The 25,159-nt window shown below is 41.8% G+C and overlaps 1 protein-coding gene and 1 long non-coding RNA gene across 6 annotated transcripts in view; one reads left to right on the forward strand and one right to left on the reverse strand.

Annotated features, from left to right (window-relative positions):
* Positions 1–938: 938 nt before the first annotated feature.
* Positions 939–17,821, reverse strand: LOC119023101. Of its 3 annotated transcripts, none has more exons than XR_005076162.1 (5): positions 11,826–17,821; positions 11,236–11,450; positions 8,972–9,362; positions 7,501–7,576; positions 939–1,088 (listed from the first exon to the last, which is right to left on the reverse strand). It is a non-coding gene; the product is annotated as an uncharacterized LOC119023101 (long non-coding RNA). The 3 variants fall into 3 exon arrangements; XR_005076161.1 differs by adding an exon at positions 7,677–7,706 and having other exon boundaries at positions 11,236–17,821; XR_005076160.1 differs by having other exon boundaries at positions 11,236–17,821.
* The window catches only part of LOC119023100 (TOX high mobility group box family member 2-like), an 88,529-nt gene continuing 68,936 nt past the window's right edge, over positions 5,567–25,159 (forward strand). For 2 of the 3 annotated variants that reach the window (XM_037104766.1, XM_037104767.1), the window contains exon 1: positions 5,567–6,293. In XM_037104766.1, the coding sequence (XP_036960661.1) occupies positions 6,189–6,293 (105 nt within the window). In that variant the 5' untranslated portion in view covers positions 5,567–6,188. The remainder of the gene's footprint in view (positions 6,294–25,159) is intronic. The other variant, XM_037104768.1, reaches the window with a different exon arrangement.

Consider the following 25,159-nt stretch of genomic DNA (forward strand, 5'->3'; position numbering starts at 1 on the left):
GCCTGAATTCAAATTAGCCTCATTTTTTTTTCTTTTCTCTACCTCCTCCCCCCCCTCTCGGTAAAAACATCTATAATTTCAGCTACTCAAAAAGAATCCTAATTGCTCATCTGAAAGGGACCATGATTGGATGCTCGAATGTCTTTATATAGGAATGACTCACAATTCCTCCGCTTGAATGACAAACAATTTTCTCTGGCAAATGATGCCATGTGTCTCATCGAGCACAAATAAGAATAGGTCCTGTTTTCCGACATGTGCACAAAACATGCGCTCGGTCGCATGCATGAGACAAATTGTGTCCAAGATGCGAAGGAGAAAAGAAAAGAAGAGCAAATGTCACGGACTTGTTTTGATCGTGCATACCAAACAGTGGCAATCAAAACCACACACACTGCCTCTGTTTTTTTTTTTTTCAGACAAAAGTAGGAAACTTTCACTCAATTGACATTATCGCCATGTGCAAATGTTGGGCTTTTAATAATATGAAAACACTGAAGCTTAGCTCCTGCACACTGCAATACACCCCCCCGGAATGAGAGTTGAAATGCTATAGGCAATTAGAAGAGTCTCTAGAATTTCCTTGAAATGAAGTGCTAAATGAAACGTGGTCAGACTGACAAGTCTGCTCTCTTTCTCACTGAGCTTCTCTGTCTTCCTGCAGCTCTTCCTGCAGAGGGGAAAGGTATACACGTCTCTTTTTACCAAATCAAGAGTCAATGCATGTAAGCCCTGTGGTGATTTTCCTTAATTGTGCTTCAGGGTGATTTGCAAGGTGGATGACACAATGAGGACATGATGTCAGTCAAATAATATCCCGGCATTTTCTCTTCAGTGCGAGCTCTGATTCACAGGCGCATTGTACAGTAACTGGGTTTGGTAAGAGAGTCAGCGTTTTCCATGTATGGAATAAATCTAGTATAAAAACAACACATGGACATAATCTTTTAGTGGTTCACATGTCAGGGGCTTAGCGTCCTGCAACAGAGTATGGGAGCTGACCCCTGGGGAAACTAGGTCATGACCTCCTTGTCTGCAGAGCTGCGTTGAGGACATTATAGGATCGCTACATCTATCCCAACAGGAATCTGAAAGGAAGGAGAGAAGTTTCACTCGGCTTAAAGACAACATACACCATAGATGGAAAATCACAACTCGCTCTTTTGTTCTCCAGTAAATGAATGATTCCAGATTCATTATCTCAACTGCTGTTTGTGCTCTCGGAGCTGATTGTTGACACACTCAGGACACACCACTGGTTCCCATGCCCTGCTGAAACAAGTAGGGTCAGTGTGACCTGGCGCGGGGGTCAGAGATCAGCAAGCCGAGACAGAAAAATGCCCTGAAGATTCCCTCAGGTGATTGTGAGATTTACAATCTTTGTATTTGGGAGTCCTCAGCTGTCTCAGTCGTAATAAGGTATTATTTTAACTCAGGGCACCAGGAGCAAATCACATTTTTATATTCTCACATCTTAATTGTATTCAAGGACGAGCAGCGAGATAGATTTACCGATTCTCACTAAATGAACAATCTTTAACATTTATCTCCCGTCCCTGAGACGATCTCTAGCTCCAGATGCCCTGCAGGCTTACTGTACAGCTCATTACTGCAGGACAGCTACAGGTACAAGCAAACAGGCAGTGTGAGTATACACAGCGTTCACTGGGATACACTGTCCGAGGCATCTTATACACAGCTCAACACCACCTGATACAAAATAATTCAAATAAAAACATTTTTGATTTTATCTAATAATCTTTAAAAATAATACACAAATACGAGTGATGCTAAATCTTAATATCTTTAACTAATATATACTTTTTGATTGATTTATATGGGGAGAGATTATGCACTCCTCTTGAGTGGGAGTGACGATAACCTAATGGTGTCATTTGCATGTACCTCATCATGGCTGCCCTGAGGCACGACAGTTTGCATGAACAGATCAGATTGTGCAAAAAGCTCGATAGTACAGGCACACCATGTACTGCAACTCTGCAGGTGTGTCATATATGTTTTGCACATCAGGAGCAAAACTGGTTTGGCAGAATGTGTGAAAATGTCGATCGAGGACGAAGCAAGACAACACAGTGCAACAATACAATCTGCAGTACATGTTGTATGTAGGGCTGCTACCTTGGCCAGGTCTCTCTTGTAAAAAATATCTAGATCTCAATGGGAGTTCTTGGTAAAATGAATAAAAATGAAATGAATCTTGTTTTTAAAATATAATCCTGAGTAAATCATTCTTGCAGGATAATTCACATTGTTACCTAAAACTGGTTACTTTCAAACTCTCCTTTGTAATTCACATTGCATTTAAAGAAAAAAAGAGGCCTATCTGCATTCACTGAATATACAGTACGCAAAAATACGGTACAGATGAGAGTGCTAATATTTACTTTTATTTTCTGTGTTCATAATACCCAAACTCTAACGAAGCTGACAGTTACAAAACCTGTAATCTTGTGATATAAATAGTAAACTTGGCTTAAAGGTATGTGCTACATACTTTTAATGGGAAGAACATTTAATTGGAAGGGAACTGTCTTATTTAATTGATTTTCATGACTGAATGGACTTAATAAAACAAAATGTTCTCAGAGGACAGCACCATTTCACAGTTATTTACTTTGTTTTTATTTGCAGGACCCTTCTACTTCCCAGCTTTAAACCTCATTTTCCTTTGAAGACAGCTTGTTTATTCAGTTATGGAAATACAGTCTGAAAAAACTAACTAATCATGAGTTTGTATTATTACATTACAGTACTGTAAATTTACCTTTCCACATTTGGATTTCTTTTCCAACACTACATAGTGCACATTTAACATCGCCATAGGAAGAAATACGCGCGCACACACACACACACACACACCTACATTTTCACCCACCGAACTCCGCTGGAATAGAACATGATGCAATTTCCTTCTTTTGTGTTGTGCTATGTGAGGCAGCAGTCTAACAAGTCTCAGCATTAGAAACATATTACAGTAGAGGCTCGCAGTAGACGGACACATATGTCTTCAAGCTTTGTAATTACTTAAAGGGGCAATATGTAGTTTTGGGGAGGAAATTTAAATCAGAAGAGAAAGAAACCAAATAAACAAACTGTCTTTGTTTTCATGACTGAATAAAAAAACTGACCTTAAAGGACAACACAAATTCATACCGTTTTACTTTGTTTATATGTGGCGGACCCTGCCAACTTATTTTCCTTTTCCTCGTTTATTCATCTATGGAACAAAAAAATCAGAGTTTGTGTAATTGGCACAATGAATATTGTAAATATTGAAATCGCGAATTGTTTGAATTTCTTCTTCTTTCTTAAACAATAATTCCAAAACTGTGAAAAAAGTTCTCAAAGCGAAAGCGTTTAATGCTTAGTGAGAACGATCAAACTGCTACGTGAACAAATGTGAATATTAAATTAAAGTTGAACCTTGATACAGACGCAGAAGGAGATCGTGGTTTTCATACTTGGTTAGAAAAAACCTTGAGAATCATTTGATGCAGTGTAACATGAGCCGTGCTGTCGTGAACAGTGCGCGCAGGCACTTTTATGCTTCCCAGCTCTGCTTTGTAGTGTGATCAGCCTCGTGAGAGGGAAACTATCTACAAAGTTGCCCAATCTGTTTGTTGTAAGGAACGGCTTTACAAGTCCTCATTTAATGACATCACAAACTGGCTCTCGTTTTCAGCTCAAACTTTGTGAGAGAGATGTTCGGCATCCACTTTTCGAATTTAGCAGTCCAAGGTCACAGAAGTATCCTATGCCGATCCAGTTTGTGAGATGATTTTTCGGTTTAAACTAGCGCAACCCTCAGCGCTTCTTTTGTTCTCCCACGCTTTTACTCAAATCAGTCATCATTTCTGCGGGACGAACCGACAGCCAAATTATCTTATCTACCTTTCATCTTCCAAATTTTTTCATCTGCATCACATTTTTTTTTTTTAATTTGAGATTAAAGTAGGCCTGCGTCTTTGTGCAGCACTAATTGCCATAGAGCTTCAGTAATTAAAGGACAATAAAGCCTTAGTAGTAATTAGTTTCTCTTGTTTGGTTGCTAGCCCATCAATTGTGCTTCAATAATACTGATCATTAGCATGCGCCTGGGCAGTGAGGGATGCTGGGAAAGGAGCCCTGCACACACAGCACTCCACATTCCATTCCCATGAAGCCATGGCACCGAGCCATGCCGTTAACCCTCCGTGTGCCGGGCCCGGAGAGTGGCAGGCTGTGCCTACCTACCAGCGGCGAAGGCCCGCACTGTAAAATAAAAGAGGTTGCACTGTAACATAATAGACCTGCTGAAATAATGACCTGCTTTTTTGCATTTCTGAAGGTTGGGGGAGATAAAAGCTGCAGCAGTGGGCAGATGCTGCTGTCACGGTTTGTGTAAAAACAATTGTACCCTTCTCTTCCCTTTATTCACATGCAGGTTCAACTAATGAAAGCCTGTCTGCAGCGCCGTCGAGGAGTGATAAAGGAGATTTATCATCACCGCATCTTTAAAACAGATCAAATTAGGTGTCTTTAAACAGAGCAGCATGGGGAAGGATCAGAAACATTTCTGTGCAGGAGGCAGCAGGGCTGTATGGATTGTGCTGTAAACTGTGGCATAGTAATAACGCCAGGCAGCAGAAAATGTGCTCTGTTCTGTACTTTGCCTTGACATGATTGAAAGACAATGGTCCCATGGATAGGCCATTTCAACATCAAATGTGCATGCACATCACAGGGCAAGGGTGTGCTATCCATCACATTCAGTGAGCTGTCAGAGGCGGCTCTCACAGCCCCGGCTTTCCTCTCCGCACACATTTGCAACTGCATGGCAATACAAGATTAAACCTCCCTGTACATATTCACAGTGCTCGCAGTCAGAAGTGTGGCTTTTCTTGCACTGCTGCCTGCATTTTATCATATATTTTTCTAACATGTTCTTTTAATTAAAAAAAAAACTACAAAATAAAGGAATGTATTTTAAAATGCAGGCTCAACTGGAGACAAAACAACTTAACTTTTATGAAAACTGACTTCAAATGAAATGAGGAAAGAAAAAAAACAGCCCTGTTAAGATTAAACTCTAAAAAAAAAAAAAAACTTTATAAGAATGGAGATATCTCTGTGTTTTAAAGGGGGCCTATCCGAGTGGATGTTGTTACTCTGCTCTGGGCTACTGACTGTGATGGGCTCTGTATAATCAGGAGACATTAAACACAACAGGTTCAGCTCGAAGCCACGCAAACAAAACGATAATATTAAAGAGAGAGAGAGAAAAAACATAATAAAAACACGGTAGAACTGCGAGAGAAGAGACTCCGCGCAACCTCCCTCCCATCCGCCTTGGCACAATAACCCAAATGGAAGCCCTTTATGGAGCCCTGATGGAGGCAGAGTGCGCTTTATAATGCACAGCCGTGCACACCACTACATTTCCAGCTAATCAGAAGCGCGCAGTTGCAGAAGGGAGAGCGGTTGCCAAGGCAGCCACCAATCTCCCCTCCCCCTTCTCCCTCCGTTCCTCTTTCCCGTTTATTATCGGCAGAGGTCGCATGGCAGAGGGAAGTCCAACCACTTCTGTACTGGAACCAATGCAAGAATATGCAGCTCCATAACAAAGCCCGTGTGGAGTCCTGAGAGGGGAAACGAGAGGCTGCGCGCTTACGAGCTGCTGACTTAACGCAGGTTTTAAAACAGAAAGAAAGGCAGAGAGGAAAGAGAGAGGATCTAAGTTGGAGGCTTGTTTTTTTTTTGTTTGTTTTTTTTGCTTTTATTTGCTCAACGGGATAGTTTTTTTTGTTTTTTGTTTTTTTGCCAACACGTGTGTGTGAGTCTCCACGTAATTGTGTTCTCTGAGCGAGCGAGCGCTTTTTTTTCGCATCCTGGAGGAGGACTGACTGCGCATCATCACCAGAGTTGGTGCCGAAGTTCGGCCGCGAACGGATGTGAGGGAAGAGTACCGAGCACAGACACACACACTCTCTCTCTCTCTCTCACACACACACACACACACACACACACTCCCCCACTTTCTTCTGCTCCGTGTGCGTGCGTGCTTTCGTGCGCGCGCGAGCGAGCTTGTGTGTGTGTGTGTCCTGCTCCGGCGTTGTGTTTGCTGAGACAATAGTGAGTCAAAAAGACGCCGAAAGTGATTTCATGCCTTCAGTCTCGCACAACCTGAGATGGACGTGAGATTTTATCCTGCGCCCCCGGCAAATGTGGGTTCATGCTCCCTACCGACTGATCCAAGTTGTCTGAGCTCGTTGGACTATTACCACTCGAACAAGGTAAATAACAAGCTCTCTCTCAGTGTGTGTGTGTGTGTGTGTGTGTGTTTCTGCTCGTGCATCGAAACGCTTCTTGTCTCACCTGTCTCTCCATATGAGCCCAACACTAACCTGCAACATTCACGCGGTGCCCCCCCTCCACCAAAAAAAAAAGAACTAAAAAAAAAAAGAAAGAAAAAGAAAAACGCACACTTTTGGATGCGTTCTGATCCACTTTAAAGCAAAACGAAACAAAACAAAACAAACAAAATGTCAAGTGTCAGCAAGTACAGAGTGACCCGAGCTGTGGGATGAGCTGCCTTTTAATTCAGACACGGGGTTTGTGTTGGAAACCTGCAATCATTCTATTTTGTCGTTGAAAAGGAAAGAAAAAAAAGCGTGTAGTCCAACTTTCTTTTTTTCCTCTCGCCAACATGGTGATTATGTTATTTTCCCCCCGGTGAGATCGTGCAGTTGTGTGTGTGTGTGTTTTTATGTTTCTTTTTTTTGTTCGCATAAAACTGGCATTAAGTGTCACACCCGATGTGGAATACCAGAGGCTGTATAGAATCCATACTGCCCCCACTCTGCTGCTCTGTGCTCCAACATTATCTTCCCTCACAGTGATTTCTAATAGCTTACATGGGTTTTTATTTTCCTCCTTCTTCTCCTTTATCCGCTGGGAGTTGAACGATTAAATGGATGTGTGCCAATAATGTTCTGTTAATTACTTTGTAAGGGGAAACCACGGAGTCTGGCTGCTACAAGTATCACTCTTTTTTTTTTTTTTTTTTTTACTCATAAGTCAGGGGCTGACACCCCATCGCTCTCTGGCTTGTGACCTGCACTCACTCTGCTGAGAAGTGTGCGCAGGTGGCTTTCAAAACGACAGTATTGATGTTTTGTCAAACAGAGAAATCAAGTCATCACCCCATCTTTAATAATCCTGTGATAAAGAACCAAAGAATGGAGTCTTGAGGCGCGCTGAATTGAAAGCCTGCCATACTGCAGGAGATAAAAAAGAAAACAAACAAAAAAAAAAACCCCACAAAGTAAGATAGGCTCACAGAAAAGTACTAATGAGCAGCACAAACACAGGGTATACCCTGTGGAAACACCAGGAGAACTATTTTAAACTGTTTAATTAACAAACTTGCAGCTTCCACCCGTGCTGCCAGGGTCTCAGCCATCTGTAATCACAGAATTAGACTCTTTCGTTGCCACTTACCGTGGTGGGAACGTTACAGCTCAACAGGCATCTCGCTGTTGACCTGCTGCTGCTGCTGCTGCTGCTGCAGATGAAGCTGGAGGAGATAAAGATGGAGTTGTTCTTCTCAGATAAAGATGGCTTTCAGGTATGACAATGAGTGGAATGATACACACAGCTGGGGATGTTTGTCTTACGCTGTGTGGGCACATGGAAAATCTCTGTAACTGAACGGAAAATTCCAGTTATCATCTGAAAACCTCACGTCCCTGTTTGAAAAAAAGGGTGCTACGGTCACATTTTGCATGTTCGGTACCCCCCCCCAAAAAAAAACAAGCAGGAGACAGTTTTATTGAGCCTGATCCGCAGATGAAATAGGAGGATGTGTATAAAACATTTACCAATAAGGCCAGTTTACACCTGTGACACACAAATCGGCTCATATAACTGTCTTCTCCGCTCTCAGGCTATCTTTTTTGTAGGTCAAATGAATTAGGATCATCCTTGGTGCGGATAATCCCAAGAATATGCTGATATCCGCACACTGCATGAATCCTGGAAACAAAGCTGCAAGATATGAAGTGATATAAACTGCCTTTACCAGGGGAGGGGGGAGGGGGGTGGGGGGGGGAGTGACACAAAACAACTGTCAACGATACAAAAAGTGTGGCGCCCCTCGAAAAAATGACAAGTGTTCATTTTGAATTATTGAGGTCTTCCCTGCACTCGGGGGAGGGAGCGAGGCCCGTTCCAATTTGCTCATCGCCGCACGTGTAACACTAACTACCTTCACTAGCAATGCAAATGAAGACCAGGGGGGGAGCAGCGGGATCGTTTGGTGTCCTGTTAACACGACTGCGCAAGGTCAAGTTCCCTCTCCTCAAAAGGCTTGTCAAGCCGGCTGTGGCATTAAAAAGACATCTGATTTGTTATGTAGGTACTGTATCTACGGATCAGATCTGCCTCGCTGCTAATCATCTCTGGCAGGCCCGCTCGGCCAATTTTCTAATTCTGCCCAGGTCACCCTCTGAGGCAGCGTGGAGGCAAAAAGGGTTAATCATGGCGTTGAGGTCAATTTCTCTATTTATGGGCTCGTTTTTGCACATTTGTGTGGATTTCTTTTTGGTTTGTAGGCAAATTTGTTGGTGAATTTGTTGAACTCACGAGTATTCTTCAGGGATGACATTATTGGAAAAGAGTCAAAATAATTTGAATAAAAAGAAGCTTTTGGTAGGATGGTTACAATTTGGCAACCATATTGAGATTTAGCAATTATTTCTCTCTGGCTGCTCCACTTTCCTGTTTTCCCTTTTTTTTTTAAAAAAAAAACAAAACAACAACAACATTTTTTAAGGCAATTTACAGCCTGAGAAAACATTTCTACTTTTATCGCTGTGAAATTTACAGTGTTAATCTGAGTCACACACGGGCTTAATTGGATAAAATGAGCATGTGCTGTTATTTTCGCTTTATAGTCTGTTTATTTGCAAACCTGTTTTGAGCGCTGCCGGCTCACTCTGGGTGCTGTGCCGCGGACGCGAGCCTAGTTTGAGTAATTAGCGAGTTTATGTGACTTCCAGGGAACATGTGTGCCGCTTTTCATGCTTTCAGCCTTTGTCACACTGCTCATTTGGAGCTTCTGGTTACATTCCTCCTTTTTTTTCACCTTCTTCAATGTGCTGATAATTGCTGTGATCACCAGTCGCTGTGTGAATCACTTCCCTTTTACCGAGGCGTCGTCGTCCACGATCAACATAAAAAAAAAGTCTTGCGAGGAGGGGGAGATATGAACCAAAACGTCTGTCGTTGACTGGCGCTGAATGACATGAATCGCCGTGCTGCTGGCCACGACTGTATTCTCTGAGAACTTCGGCGCTGTAGAGCTGGAGAAAAGGAAAAAAAAAAAAAACAGTGAAGAACGCAAAGAAAGAGATGCATGAAATGAGCAGGGACGGTACTTCAAGTGCAGATTGAGATGATTCAGAGGGATCCATAAATAACTCTGAAGATGTCTACTTCAGTACTTTCAATACTCACTTTATTTCGCTTGTCAGTGTGCATGGCTTTTTATTACTATTGCTCTCAGACAGCCAAGGAGAACTATACAGAACAATGCCAACCGCTTTGTGCTCTGATGGCAACAAGACACCGTGCCATGTTATCACGCTGCCTTGAATGCTCTTAGAAAGTGTGCAAATACTGCAGTAATGTGTACTTAATGTGTCTTTAAAAAAAAGCAATTTAAAGTGTAAAGATGGGTCTTATGCAACATGTACAGCTGTAATTGTGCTGTGGTGACTTGTTTGTCGGTTTGCTCCGTGAAATGGGAACACAGTGTCTGCTGCTTTATTTGAATACCTTAATCAAACAGTGCAGACTGCTGCTGCTGCTGCTGCTGCTGAGGTGAGCGGAGCTGAGCTGAGCTGCTGCCTACAGTATAGCAATAGAGCGCAGACTAGAGTAGGCCCTGTGTTTATACATCCAAGCCCCACCCAGCTCATATATCCTCCCAACAACTGATATCTGCTTAGATAGGGCATGACTGAAGAGCTGGCTTTGTTACTTGGTGGTCTCCTCTGCCTCTGATAAGCTGGGGAGTGATGCGCTCCATTTGAATGCCTTATCTCAGTTTTATTTATTTTTTCTTATTACAGGACTGCCTTTGTGTGCGCCGAGCAAAGGGTTTGATTGCTTTGCATTAACATATTCAGTCAGCTCCCATCATACGATCGTCCTCAAGCGAGACAAGCTCCTGAATAAACATGTTTGTTGTTAGTTTTGGTTAAATGTACAAGGTTGTTGTTTTTCCTCTCTTTTTTTTTTTTAATATCTTGAGTACTTAAACATGGCTGACGAATTAACCAGTGGCTGTGATGCAGGCTGCGGTATTATGTTCATGTTGAGTGGTGTTGTCGCTATTAGCTAATGACAAACTCTGTGGTATGTGACAGAGAGGCAGAAAGGGAGAATCAAAGGATGAGCAAGAGTCAAATGGGTTGAAGTAATCAGTGGCCCAGTATGGGGACTGTGTGTGTGTGTGTGTGTGTGTGTGTGTGTACGTACGCGTGTGCATGCTAACTCGGGGCCATTCAAGCGTTTTGCTGACTACGGAATCACAATCACAATTGCTTTCATAGCCCCCGTGCAGAGGAAGGCCATGCATACCACAGTAAGGGCCGGTGACACACAGCGAGCAGGGGGCAAAAAACAGCCACTAAATCATATTCTCCCCGCCCCGACACACGGAGCAGATTTTTAATAGGGATTCCAACCATTTAAAATCATTTCAATAAAACTGGAATTGGCTCTGACATTGGCTGAGTCACACAGTCGGCATATGGCACAGAGATTTTTTTGCCTCATATATATATATATATATATATATATATATATATATATATATATATATATATATATATATATATATATATATATATATATATATATATTTATATTTATATTTATATTTATTTATTTTTACTGTGTAGGTGACTCTTGAAAAAGTCCTTTTCCTGACAGGGTGTCTTCTTCATTCTGTGAATCTGTTGAGATCGGTTCTGATAGATGTAGAACAGATGTAAATATTCATGAAAGGAAATGAGACACGTGATGCTGGATCATGAATGGATTTTTTTTCCCCACCATTCAAATACGTCTTTGTTTGGCCTTTAAATGTTTGTGTTTGATGTAGGTTATGAGAATGACAGTATGAGTGTGTGTGTGTGTGTGTGGTAGTGGCGGTGGTGGGGGGTTTACCCATGTGCTAATTATTGGCCCTGGCACTGCTGAGCTACTTGCTCGTCGGTGGGTAGCAGCGCGTCCCCCTCAGCGTCTGTTACCGTAATTAAGACCAGCCGCCCCGCTGTAGTGTGCTTACATTAGTCAGCCCGGGCCTTCCCATGGGGCAGTGCGATGGCATTCTCATTCTTACTGCAGAAGAAGAAAAGGAAAAGAAACAGAAGCAGCACCTGCTGCAGAGTAGGCCCAGGGGTGTTTAGTTAAATGTTGATTATGTTTGTTAATGGCTGCATGGCATCTATCTATCTATCTATCTATCTATCTATCTATCTATCTATCTATCTATCTGTCTATCTGTCTATCTGTCTAATATGATTGTTTTTCTACTTTTGAACCATGCTACAGTATTTTGAGATTTCAACATGAGTTCACTGCAGTGGTATTTGGTCTCGCCATATGCATTTTGAAAGCTACAATATACAACACAACACAGACATTGTACATGTGAGCTCCTACAGAAGCCAGCCAGTGTTTCTGTGCTAAAGGCAAACAAACGTAGACAAACAGGAAGGAGCGTAAGAGTGCCAAGAGAGCTTCTTTATACAGACCGTGCATGTATGAACTGTATACACTGTATGTGCTGATCTGATCAGTCAGTTAGATTAGCCTGTTGACAGGAAATGTTTTTCTGATATACGTCACTTTTAAATGAAAAATCTTCTGAGTTTGGATCTGAGCAGGGTTTTGATGTCGCCTCCTCGGGTTCCGGAACGTTACTCACTGATGAAAGAGTTAACAGATGAATCAGTGATTAAAATAATCATCAGTTACAGCCCTTGTAAATATATGTACAGTACAATGCTTATGTACTGCTGCTGCTTTGTATATTGACCCAGAAATAATTGTGCTCAATGTATTATTGTCAATTTAACACCATTTTATGCCCCTGATGTGACAAAACAGTAGCATAATAATGCAAGTACACTATTTCAAAGACCAACAAACTTCTTAATAATCAGACACTGGAATTAGAAATCAAGCAGAAGGCTCAGTAGAGCGCATACCTCTGCCAAGGCCCAACAGTCCTATTTAATCCAATCATGCCTTTATTTAAAGCAACAGTGTGTAACTTTTAAACCTAAAAATATCAGTTTCACAATCATTTTTGACGCTACAGTGTCTTGTTTTAGACTGAATGGTGTCTCTGTCATAGCCACTCCGCTCCAATCACCATTTCTGCTCTTTGTAAGTTCAGTTGTTCTCAGAAACTGTGATTCCATAAGAAGTTAACAAAAATTACAAAAGACGCCCTCTCGCAGTGTGGAGGAAAGGGGGTACAACAATTGAGGATAAGTTGCTTAATGTTAAAAACAACTGGCGACATTTGAAATCAGCAAAAACCGAATGCCGTCTTGTACACACACGGCCATGAGATGAGATAAAACATATATATGGTATGTGGTTAATTCTGGTGACAGGCCTGTGTGATACGCAGTATGTGTGTCCAGTTTACAGTATACGTATCAGTGTATATGTACGTGTGTGCGAAGTGAGCTGAATGGGTTGCGCCGTATGTACTGTATATATGTATGTATGCATGGAAGAGGCTGGAAGCTGGACAAACATTCCCAGTTGTCTCAGCTTCCTGAGGTATGTCCTGTGCAAACATCATGGGCCATGGTATAAGCCCCTTGCCTGGGATTCAAGGCTCTTTCCCTCCCTTGTTTTCACTGAATATCCTTTACAAATATTATCGGCCTGGTGTCAGTGCCATGTTTGCGCTGCGGCCTGCAGGGACAGTACCCATATGAAAGTTGAATTACAGGTCCGAGCTCAGAAAAAGTACAATAACTTGAGTTTTTATTCTTTTAGGGGTATGAGCTAGAATGCTTTTTTTTATTTCTTGATTTTTTTCTAGATATCCAATCAGTAACAGATCTTTAAATGTTAACCTGAGCGCTGGTGTCTGCCATTAGTTCACTGACATGCATTGATCTGGACCGCGAGGGTTCGCCACTCGAGGACGACAGGGCTGATAAATCCATATGTTCCTGAATTTGCTCTCTTCTCCTCTTTCCCCAGCTGTGACTGTCTCGCCTTGTCCCTTGTCTGTCAGGAGCATGTGTTTATTATGTGTGACATATTTAGCAGGCAGATATAATTGCCAGCACAAGGCTGTAATCGTCTGCGTCCAATCCAGTCAGCAGAGACTGCGGGAGCCCGCAGAGCCACCGAGGTAATCAAACTGTGGCTCATTCTTCCTCTTTGAGAGCTAATGATGAGCTCCATGATCGTTTACAATGGGCAGAGGGAGAAGTGTGACAGAAAGTGCAGTGGTAATACCATGGTTTTAGTTCCTGCACAGCTATTATCTTTGGTTTAAGACATGGGAATCGCCCTAAAACAGGAAGAAGTTGCTGTAGAGTTATGGATAGAGAAAAGAAAAGAGAAGTATGTTGTTAAAGAAAAAAAAAAAACGGAGGTAGAGATGTTTGGAGGAGGCTTGCGGGTTGAGAGAAGGGAGGGAAAGTGAGAGAATGAGGCCCTCTCCTTGCGCTGCCGTCCTATTTAGTCTCAGGCTGGCCACGAGCCACACCGATGACTGATGTCGCAGAGAAAAAACAAACAGAGGAAAGAAAAGTAGGATTTTGGAAATTATGATATACGGCCAGTGGTGTTATGCTGTCGAGGACTCCGTCTTTCTCTTAACTCGGCCCCGACAACCTCACAGCAACTCGGCAGGGTTGTTAACACACAGGAAAGGGAAACTTGAGCAGATCTTTTTATAGAATTGTTAATAACACAGTAGACAGTAGTGAAAAACCATAGCCTAAAGCAGCACTTACTGGCACAACCCACGTGAACCAGGCAAGTAAAGAGTATGTGTGTGCATGCTTTTGTGTGTGTAGCAGGCAAATTAGCAGTGGTGGAGGACGTATTCAGATCCTTTACTTAAAGGGGCACAATGTTGTTTCAGAGACGAAATTCAATACAACAAAGCTATAAACCAAATACACTTTAACAGGACAAAGTCTGATCATTTTATTTATAAAGTACAACAAAATGCAGTGTGCAAAGTACAAGAAGTGTTGGAAAGCAACCAAGTATTTAGCATTTACTCAGGTACTCTACATAAGTACATTTTTATGCCAATTTCACGCTGTTTTACGCTTTAACTTTGCTCTAAATCAGAGGCAGATGCTGTAGTTTTTCACTCCACATCATTTGTTTTACGTTTTTAGTTACCATCATGCTGCTGATTTAGTTTGATTATACAGAAACTAGTCAAACAAAATAATGACCTTTTATGTAGACTGAGATAAAACTGTATTGATCCCTGAAGGGAAATTCACAAGCTGCCCATCAGATACACCTTATAAAGTAGTTAAACAACCAACTGCCATTTCACACAACGAGTACTTTTACTTTCATTACGTAAAGTGTGTGGTTATGTTAGTTCTTCGGTATTTTTGAAGTAAAAATTCAAATGGGCAACTTTTACTTGTAACAAGAGTTTTTCCGCAGTTTGGTATTGATACTCTTACAAGTACAAGGTCTCTGTATTTCTTTCAGCTCTTGAGTATAGGTACCCATGTCCATGTTGAACTGCAGCATCAGGTACATTGGTTGAATTTAAGTAATTACATTTTTCAAGTGCTGTACTTAGGTACAAATTTTTCATTCAGACTTTTCATTTTATGGCTCTTTTATACTTCAACTCAACTTTATTCTCTTTTTACTTTTTACCCCACTATATTTATACTAAGTTTATAAAATTCAAAGCACTTTGATATAATCAACCAGTGGTTTTGAAGCTTGAGATGAGTTTGACCAAAGATTGCTTGAAGGTCAAAGTTGAAAAACTCTCAAATATTTCAAACAAAGGGTTAGATAGAAGTCTAAAATATGAATTCAAATTGGTGTATTCGAACTTTTTGTCCTCTAATTTTTCGTCTCAGTCGCTTCATAGTTTGAGCTTCTGCGGTCAAAAGTTAGCGCCAGTAGCAGTTTAAGTCGGCGTACTTGCTCAGCAAAAGGACTGTGAATGTCATAACCAGGAACAAATGTTTGTGGCAGCAGGGCAGGGAAAGGGAGTGAAACTGAGAGATGGTCATGTTTTATTAAGCCTGATAATGCAGCCTAATCTGTGGCTCGGGTTACACAGTGCTTTGTGGGTAATTAGAGATCATGTCGTATGCCTGGCCTGCTGAAAAATTGCACTCCGCCCTAATCCCCTCCTATCCGCCTTTCACCCGCCACCTCCCTACTTCTCTCTCCTCATTCTCCCCCGCGCGCTACCAAACGGGACGGCTTCCTGTCAGGAAAACGCACAAATAAACAAACATGGCAGACATACTTCAGGTAGCGAGTCATCAGAAAGTCTATACATTGCTGTGTTACATGTGCGACACTTGGAAATGTGCTTATGTGCTCAGAATTCAATAAGAGGAAGTCGACAGTGGAGCACTTTGTGGTTTGTTTTGTGGAACTTGTTAGATGAATGACTAATGCCTCCTGGCAAGTGCCCCAGGTTTACTATTACCAAAACAATGGCACTTGATACAGAGCACCGTAGCCTTGGTTTTCACACAGACAGGAGCTCAGGCTGCTGTTTTCTTTTGAACCCTAAATGCTGACTGCCCATTCATGCAACATCCCCCGAACACACCGACGCACACAAAGGAAATTCTCAACTGACACGGTGACTTGCTGCAAAAAAACAGCAGCTTCTTTCATCGCTCATTGTCCACAATTTTGCCATTGTCAAGCACCGAGAAGCGTTTCCTTTTCTTGGTATCTAGATGTGGCTATCGACACGTGTAAAACAGTGGCTGTGTTTACAGGACACAGTTATATAATTACTTGCTGGGATTATGACAGCAAGTCAACATGTCGGAGAACGGTGGTGCGGTGTGGTATTGTTTCACGGCAAAGGATTCAGCCATCTCCAGAAAAGTGCATAGGTGGAAGGCAGACTTAGAGTGTTGCTCGCTGATTTGAATGCGTGCCGTGTTTCCCCTAAAAAATTTTGTCACGCCTGGTGGTTTGAGCAAAAAATCCCCTTTACATAAAGGAAACCCATGAAAGCAATAATAAAACCAACTGTATAGAAACAGTATGCATTCATCTCCTTTTTATCTCGGCGCCGACTCATAAACATCTTACAGTATGCGTTATTTGAATCACTGAAGGAAGACTATCTGTAAAATGTTTTGAATTCTGTCACTATGAGTGCACATGATAACAACGCTGCCATAGATACCAGCCACAAGTAATAAACAGAACTTCAGCAATGTTGTGTGGTTGAACTCATTAACCTCCAGAGCCACCGCAGCAGGTCTTATGAGCCATCAGTTACTCAGACACAGATGAGATAAAGGTGCTGCGTTTCACAGGGATATCTGCTCATATTGCTGCCATGTAGGGAAACAAGCTTTCAAGCGGCTCATATACCATCAGGCATTGCATTTGCATAAAAATGTATCAAAATGCAAAACTGGGCTACTTTCAAAGTGCTCAAGTAGCACAGTGATTATTGGCAGAACTAGAAGGCTTTTAAGAGTCAAGGTAGCTAATAGCTACCAATGGCTCTTTATCTCAGTCTGCATGTCGGTGTTTTTTTGCGGCTACGGGATGCAGAGACACAAAGTGAAGCAGGAAAACAGCAGTGGCGTTACTAAGCAGGAAATAAATCGGACTCTAGATTCGTGACACCAGGTGTTGGCTTATATTAGTTAGATATCTGGGGAAAGTCGCGGCCAGGACCAGAGGCTATCAAGTCCGAGACTGCGAGGGGTTGAGACTGACTGTCAGAATTATGTGAAGAAACGTGTGCCAATTGTGAAAATTCACATGAATGCTCTCTGAAGTCGGAATAAAGAAAAACTGGTCTTATCCACATTTGTGTAAAAAAACACCCACCCAGAAAAACATTGTGTGTGCGCAGTGTGTACCATAAGAAATGTCTTGATAAAATAATCTAAAAAGCAATGCAGAGATGAATTCTGCTCTGTTTTTGTTTTGTTCTTTTCAATATTGAGCTACTTTGATAATGTACTCAACTTTGATAATGTACTCAACTTATGAGTACGGAGATGTACGTAACTCCTCGTTAAAGGTCCACTTCATGAGAAAGTAAATTTTTTGAGTCTCATTTCAGAAATCTTCAAACCCTTCTGTCGTTAGGGATTAGGACATGCTGAGTAATCCATATACACCCACTAACAAATTGTTGGGCTGCATGCTAATTTAATGTTGGCCTCATGCATAGAGGTCAACGCACAGTCATTGTTTGTGATATCTTATGTAAAATTTGATAATTTCTGTCAATGTTGAACACCAGACATTATTTTTGGCCAATAGGTGCAATGATCAGACGGAGATAACAACAAAAAATTCAATAAAAAGCAAAGTTTCCCCAATACGACTCTGAGACGTTCAAACTAATTTTGAATCACAAACACACTGGCTCACTTTTACACCTCTGACTCCCCCACAACATGCACACACACACACACACACACACACACACACACACTAGCCATACAGCCGAAAGGCATTTCATTTCCTTTCCTCCTATGACAACATCACAATATAATGGGACATGGTGTCACGTGACAGGGGTGAGTACATGGAGTGATCAAATATCTCTCTCTCTCTCTCTCTCTCTCTCTCTCTCTCTCTCTCTCTCTCTCTCTCTCTCTCTCTGGCTTGAAGGGCAGAACGGTCAGTCGTTACATAAACTGGAGTTGGTTCAATTACAGAAAAATGTTCTTTGTGTCCTTGTCATAAGCAGAGTGATAAGGTAGATAAAAAATAAGTTAGTTATATGTGTTCCTTCAGGATTTTGATGAATTGCACTCTATTCTGTGCTCTCTCTGTCCATGGCGGCTAAAATACTTACTACTAAAATACATTAAGGTTTGACTGCTAAATCAAAGCTGCACTGCTAAATGTTTTTATGTGCTGTCAGCTTAAATGGGTACATGGGTCTGCACTATACAAGAGTGTAGATGTAATAGATTTGGAATATGTCTCACCAGTGGGACTCTTATCAGATGTGAACACCCCTCCATCTGTAGGAAGTGACAAACTAAAACTTAAGAGTGAAGTAACAAGCAGTCTTATAAACAAGGAAACGAGGGCTCTGCTCTGAACCCGCCAACATTTGACCTTTTGCCTTTTTCATCCCGTTTGTTTGTCCTGTGGTAGAAATGACTGGCAGAGTCGCCCTGTCATCTTGCATGGAGCTTTTTAATTCCTCAAGATTTAAAGATCACATATTGCCATTATTTTCAGGGAGATATTTTGTTGCTTTGGATGCCCACTTAAAATGTTTTCATGCTTTAATGTTAAAAAAACACATTATTTCTCTCACTCTGTCCATTGCTGCAGCACCTCTGCTCACCCTCTGTCTAAACACTCCGTTTTAGCCTGTCTCTTTAAGTACCCCCTCCCAAAATGCCCATTTTGCTCTGATTGCTCAGCTCCCCCTGGCCTGAGCAGGCATCGCCCACTGTGTTTCAGTGTCAGCTCTGCCGGTGTTCTTGCAACCACGGCTGTGCTGGGGGCGTGGCTGAGGGCGGCCACCGTATAGTTGTGACATTATAAGTTTACAGAAGTCCTGACAGCTAGTTTGAGGCTCGCATTTCTACGTGGATTTAATGTTTTGATACTCTCACAGTGCTCAAATAGCACCTGGACTTGCTTTCTCATCAAAAAGACGTGGGAGTGGGAGTGACCTTTTCAAACAAAGAAAAAGCGACACCACCGTCACACAGCCTTCTCTCCATCGAACCATTTCCGTCGTTGTGATGACTCAAATTGTCTTTCTCTGGTACACAGCACTAGTTTTTCCAGCTGTTAATTTTCCATCTGTTCAACTTTGTCGTTGTGACTGACCGGTAATCCAGGTACTCGTTGTGTTCTCCAGCACAGAACCATCGCACAGTTTTCAGATGAGCCTGTAATTAAGTCATCTCGGAGCCTTGAGCTGAGACCAATTTGCCACTAATTGTCCCGAGTTTTAATTTCTAATGGAATAAGGGCCAGAGGGAATGCCGCCTAATGAGATGCAGTTACTAGTTAGTGTGTGTGTGTGTGTGTGTGTGTGTCTGTGTGCGTGCGTGTGTGTGCGTGCGTGTGTGTGTCTGTGTGCGTGCGTGTGTGTGCGTGCGTGTGTGTGTCTGTGTGTGTGCACTCTCTTATCTGTTTACTGTAACTGCTATTGCCCTGGTGAATAGAGAAACAAGAGTGAGTAAAGCAAGATGTTCCGTTTTGTCTCTCTTACCGTATTTCTGTTTATTCTACGAAGCACTCAGGACGTTTCTGACTCTCCAAACTGTAAACTCGCGCTTAATAAATTATAGATGTACCTTGAAATGAGTAGCGTAATTGATTGTACATTGACAGGGGAGTCAGAATACGCGTTTTAGCAATACCTTCTCCCTTTTTTTTTTCTCTAAACGGAGTAGTGCCCTCTCTTAATAACTGTGTGACAGTGGAGACCCGTCCAAACGTGAGAAGTGCTTTTGCCCTTGGCACTCAAGTTATTGCTCAGAAAAGCGTGGCTGTAGACTGGAACTAGAAAGCTTGTTTACATAGCCTTGGGAGTGTTTGTGTCATGATTTAGATTCCAGGCATTTCAACATCCAAATAAATCAGTTTAGACTTCTGAGGACAAATAAACCTCCAACAGAAGAAACGGGCCAGCTGTGTTTGAAATCTGCAAGGTAGTCTTTATCTGCGAAGCTCGGGCAGTTTTTGTTTTCAATTATCACAGGCGAGAGGAAGTGGGAGTCAGAGTTCACAGAGCATATGTGGTCTGGTGTATCGGCAATAGGGATGTTTATCTTTACAGTAAAGATTGTTTTCCATGTCTACATTTGTTACATCTTGAGCACTCTTGCATTGCATTTGATCTGTGGTTTTAATGATAAACAGACACACGTGTGCAGTCAGCCTGTCTACGAGGTGTTACACAAGCACCAACTTTGGAAACCAAACGGATTTTAAAAAAAGAGAAAACCTAGTCGAGCACCCAAGAAGACACATGACTACACAAATCTTTCAGACACTTTGGTGACTTCACTGTAATTTTTCTACCTTATCGCTTTCGACCCAAGTTTGCTTTTGCAACTGACTCAAGGCCCTTCCTCTTATTGTTTCAATATGTCAGTGCATTGTTTGAATGAGGTCACCCATTACCGATCTGGCCCGGGGCCAGCTTGACTTCAGCTGATTTAATTGAATCTACGACATGACTCAAATTCAAACAAGCAGAGACTGCTTCGCCGTGACAGCCTCATTACTCCACATTAAGAACTCATTTCAAAATGCATTGTGACTTTGGGCTTGACAAATGGTGAAAAGGGATGAAATCAAATAAGTGAGTACATTTTGGGAGACTACTCTTGAAATGCTACGGCTAAAAATACTCTTTATTAAAGGCAGAGCCAAAAAAATAGTGTTTCTGCTGTTTTGTATAAGTTAATGTGAATGCCTTCTGGGTTAAAGTGTTCCCATGTTTGCCGTCTGCAGTAATGGAATGACATTCAATGCCATTTTCCCTCTTAAATGGAATTTTTGTCAAAGCGTTATGAATTCAACCTGCCTTGTCACTCAAGCCGCAGACAGTGCTGAGAGTGGAGAAAAATATGCGAATGAAACCTTTCACTGCAGATTTTACTGTTAGCTGTGAGCAGACCCAATAATGACGCCTTTATCGCGTCCACAGCACAACAAACAAAGGGGGCTTTCTTGTGACATACCACAAGACGTGATATCGGCCAGCATAATGACATACATTATGTATATAACACATGCGCGATATTCATAGCATCTCAGCGCCGTGCTCGCTGCATTTCAGCATTTCATCAGCTTCTAACCAAGACTAAATTTCTCAATTAAACACGCATTCTTTGAGAGCCACTGTCAGCTCAGCCAGAACTCGCGGGGAGAGAGAGAGAGAAAAAAAAAAAAAAAGAAGAAATGTACAGCAGGCTCGATGTGCCAGGGCCTCCCTCCACAATAGGGAAGGAAATGTTGAGGCTGCAAGGGCTGTGGAGTGGAGATATGGCTGTGTTTGCTTAGGGCTAGGTATCGGGCACAAAAACAAACATGGCCGCCCTTAATGAGCCTGTTTGCCTGCCAAAGGTAAAGACAGCTGTTGTCTCTCGCCACAATGGAGCAGGCCCCGGTGCCACGGAGCACAGCGGAGCACTCTGCGTCCCCATAGTAACGCTCACCTTGTGTGTACTCAAGAGGGGAACTTATTAAGTCCTCTTTACGGATAAAAAGCGAGTAAAATGTAAATTGTGAGGCCATACGGCGGTTTCATAAGGTCTTACTGTGAAATGAAAAGGTTTATTAAATCTTGTCTTTAGAGTGCTAAAAGTGAAATTGGCTTGTGGGGGTGTGAAACGGCCGCGCGCCGTGGATAGACATCTGACTTACTCATAACATTAGCGAGTGAGAGTTGAGAAACTGCGGCTTTCAACACAATGTTATTGAACTGTTAAGAGAAGCCGTGCTCAGTGTGCCTTTCCTGCATCTGTCTTCTGTGGCTGGAGAGAAAAAAAAGATGTCTTCGAGCTGCTTCTTAAAAGGACACTAATGCACAGGGATATAGGCAAAGTGAGGGGTACTGGAACCTGGAAAAGCACTTTTGTCCTATATGAGAAAATTAATACATTCCCGCTGTACCTGTCCAATTGAATCGGCACTGACAGCTTTGCAGCACTCCGCGGCTAATTTTAGAGTTGAAAATGTGAGTGAGATGACTGCCGGAGCGTTTTGTTGAGAGGAGAGCAGCAGCCAGTAAGAAAACTGCGAACATTAAAGGTCCAACCGTCAGTTGCATGAGGGTGGCTTCTGTTGAAACAAAGCCCTCCCAGCCCCCACCGCTTTCCTGACATTGTTTACAGTACAGTTTGAGCTATTGAATGGATGACATTTTTTTTCCATTATTGCACTTGCTTCTGACAAAAGGACTAACTATGTTTTTATATTGTATGGATGAGTATGTTGTGTAATTCCCCCCTTTTTTTTTTTTCAAAGTCCTACAAGCCTCTCAGTTCATTTGAATTACATATAAAATCAACAGAGCGCAGACAATAACGGAGAAACATCTCCTTGGGTATAAAACGACAACTGAATGACAAATACTACTGTTTATAATTGAGAGAGGGAGGATGGTATTTAAAAACCAAAGCGAACCTGAACAAAAGAGATTTACAGAGAAAGAGAGATAGAAAAAAAAATGGTAGTTTAACAGTATTATTTTTGTGTCTGATTATAATTATGTACTTAAACCCATAAAGACATGAAGAAAAGATGTCTCCTATTTTTTTTTTGATTGAGTGTGATAAAGTAAAGCTAGGTTAACTTTCATAATGCATCAGTGAATGACCGGCAATCATACTCTCAATGTGGGTGGTAACCATTCCACAAAACTAATTCAAGTCTCAGACGGTGCTGAATAAGATTATGGTTCATTTTCAAACTAAAACAAATCTTTAAAAGCAAGTGGGATCAATTTATTTCTACCAGCATTCTCTGACAACTTCCCATTCTCTTTTAAGAAAAGTGTAACAATTGCTGTAAAAGCTAAAGTATGTTTTTTTTCTGTTTGACTATTTCAAAGAAATTCCTCTGTGACTAGGACTGAAAATGTCCCTGACCACATGTTTGACACCACAGTTCGTGCATAGTGACTAGTGATGTGACTTGTTGGCATTTTCTGGCCTACATCTATGCATTGAAACACACACACACACACACACACACACACACACACACACACACACACACACACACACACACACACACACACGCACTCTGCATGTGACTGATCCTTTCTGCTGATGCTGCTGAGGCAGCAATCAGGGGGCACAACTGGTGTGTGCTTGAAGTGCGAGGAGGATGCAGAAAATGTTACTGCCTTATTTGGCAACTTGTGCCCTTACGTGATAATAGACATAATTATATCATGACAATACATACACAGTCCAGGAATAGATGTGCAGAGTGCAGTTTCATTTGCGCAGACATTATTCTTGTCGACAGCAGAGATGATGTGTGGTTCATTCAAAACCTCACTGGAATGAGTGAAAGAGCCACTCAGACCTTCAGTGATGAAAGAAATGAGTAAAGATGGTAACGGACAACAGTGCCATCGACCTATATTAAAGTTAGCTGTTAGCTTACCACACAGAACTTAAAAGTGTGCTGTGTAGTTTTCAGAAGTGTAAAATTCACTAATACTATAAACAGCAATATGATTTTTTTCTCCCTCAGCTGAATAAAAAAAAAAGCCATCCACCAAAGTGAATCAATCAGTCAGTGAAGATTTTTCTCTTTTGATGAAAGTTTTCTTCCTCAAAACTACATTAAAAATCTACTTTAAACTTTATTCAGATGTACCACTTTGCTGTTAAGTGTTGTGAGGTACAGATCCAGTGACAGACCACCACTTTATTGATCGTTGTCTTGTTTTGAAAAACTGATTGAGTTGCTCACCTGCAGCCATCCATCGAGATTGAACTCAGGAGACAACATAGCCTAAAACAATCTCTAATTAGTGAACCTTTCTGATAAATTGTGCAGTTGTAGTTACTCGTGCAGCTCTGCGCATGGTTACAATTACATATTTCCCCTCATGCTATCATTACCCCTTTGTCAGAGACTTGCTGCATGTCTCCCTGGAGGTAAACCGTGCGCCCTTCTCCTATTTGTTTGCCGCGGTGTCTTTCAATTAAACAGCAGGGCCGGTTTTCTTCACAGATTTCGCTTTCGAGTGACTCCCCCGAGAGGGAGCAGAGGAAATGGCTGAACACATCAGACACATTTGTCTTCTCTGCTTAGTTACCTTGCAGGGGGAAGATGGTGATTCCCATTTCCTCCATCTAATGTGTTTGCTTTTACGCCCCTATGCCAAGTGTCAACAGGCAGCTTCTTGACAGTCATTTTTCATTTGGAGCAAGTGGCTGGGTGGAATAAGCCGATGCGTCGCGCCGCTTGTGCATTTTCTCCATCTTTTATCAGCCGCTCGCTGTTGTTCAGGTGGCAAACTTCGAACACGTCTCAGGTTAAAAGTGCAGTAGTCAGAGATTATTACTTAATAGCCTTGGCTGGTTGTTGATTGAGAATAAAAAGCCAATTACCATAATAGGATATGGGACATAATGACAGAATTAAATGAGTGTGACAGACACACAATAGGCCTGCTCTGTCATCGCCTTAGCCCAGCTCGCTTATTAGAATTAATCTGGCCTGATTAAAAATGCAAATGGCTCAAAGTCATTGACGGAGTTTACATGTTTTTATAACATTTAACTGATTTAATTACATGGAAAATGAAATGGTGGGATGTGCGATTGAATTTTTTTTTTTTTTTTTTTTCTTACCCTCCTGCCAGTTGCCACAGAGAGATGAATATTCTCTCATGCCAGGAAGGGAAGGTAATGAGATTAGTGCTCTTCCTCTCTCTGTTTCTCTCTCTTTCCATCGCTGCCTTTCAGAAGCTGATGGTTTGGTTCATCGAAGCAAGAAGAGCTGTTTTATTGTTATCACTAAAAAAAAACATTTTATCTCGGTCTCAGAAGCACCTACTGTATTGTGTGGGCTGATAGCTTCAAAAAATTTAAAGAGTTTCCTCCTACAGCATATCATTTTAGAAGACCACTATATGATTTATAGCTTGGGGGGTGAAAACCATATTCTGATTCCTCCCCGCTGTTGTTTTTCAGGCTCAAAGAGGCGTTTAGAGGAAGGATCAGAGGTGTTAAGAGTCGGATTTAATTGCGTGTGACTTGCTTTGACTTTTCTTAACTCTAACTCCAGGAGGAAACAGAAAGAGAAAGGCATTTGTGGGTTTTTGGGGGTTTGGCAAACGAAACTGTTTGCAAAAACAAAACAAAAAAATAAAAGCTTGAGATTCAAA

This window comes from Acanthopagrus latus, chromosome 7, assembly GCF_904848185.1.
Source record: "Acanthopagrus latus isolate v.2019 chromosome 7, fAcaLat1.1, whole genome shotgun sequence".
Classification (NCBI taxonomy): Eukaryota; Metazoa; Chordata; class Actinopteri; order Spariformes; family Sparidae; genus Acanthopagrus; species Acanthopagrus latus.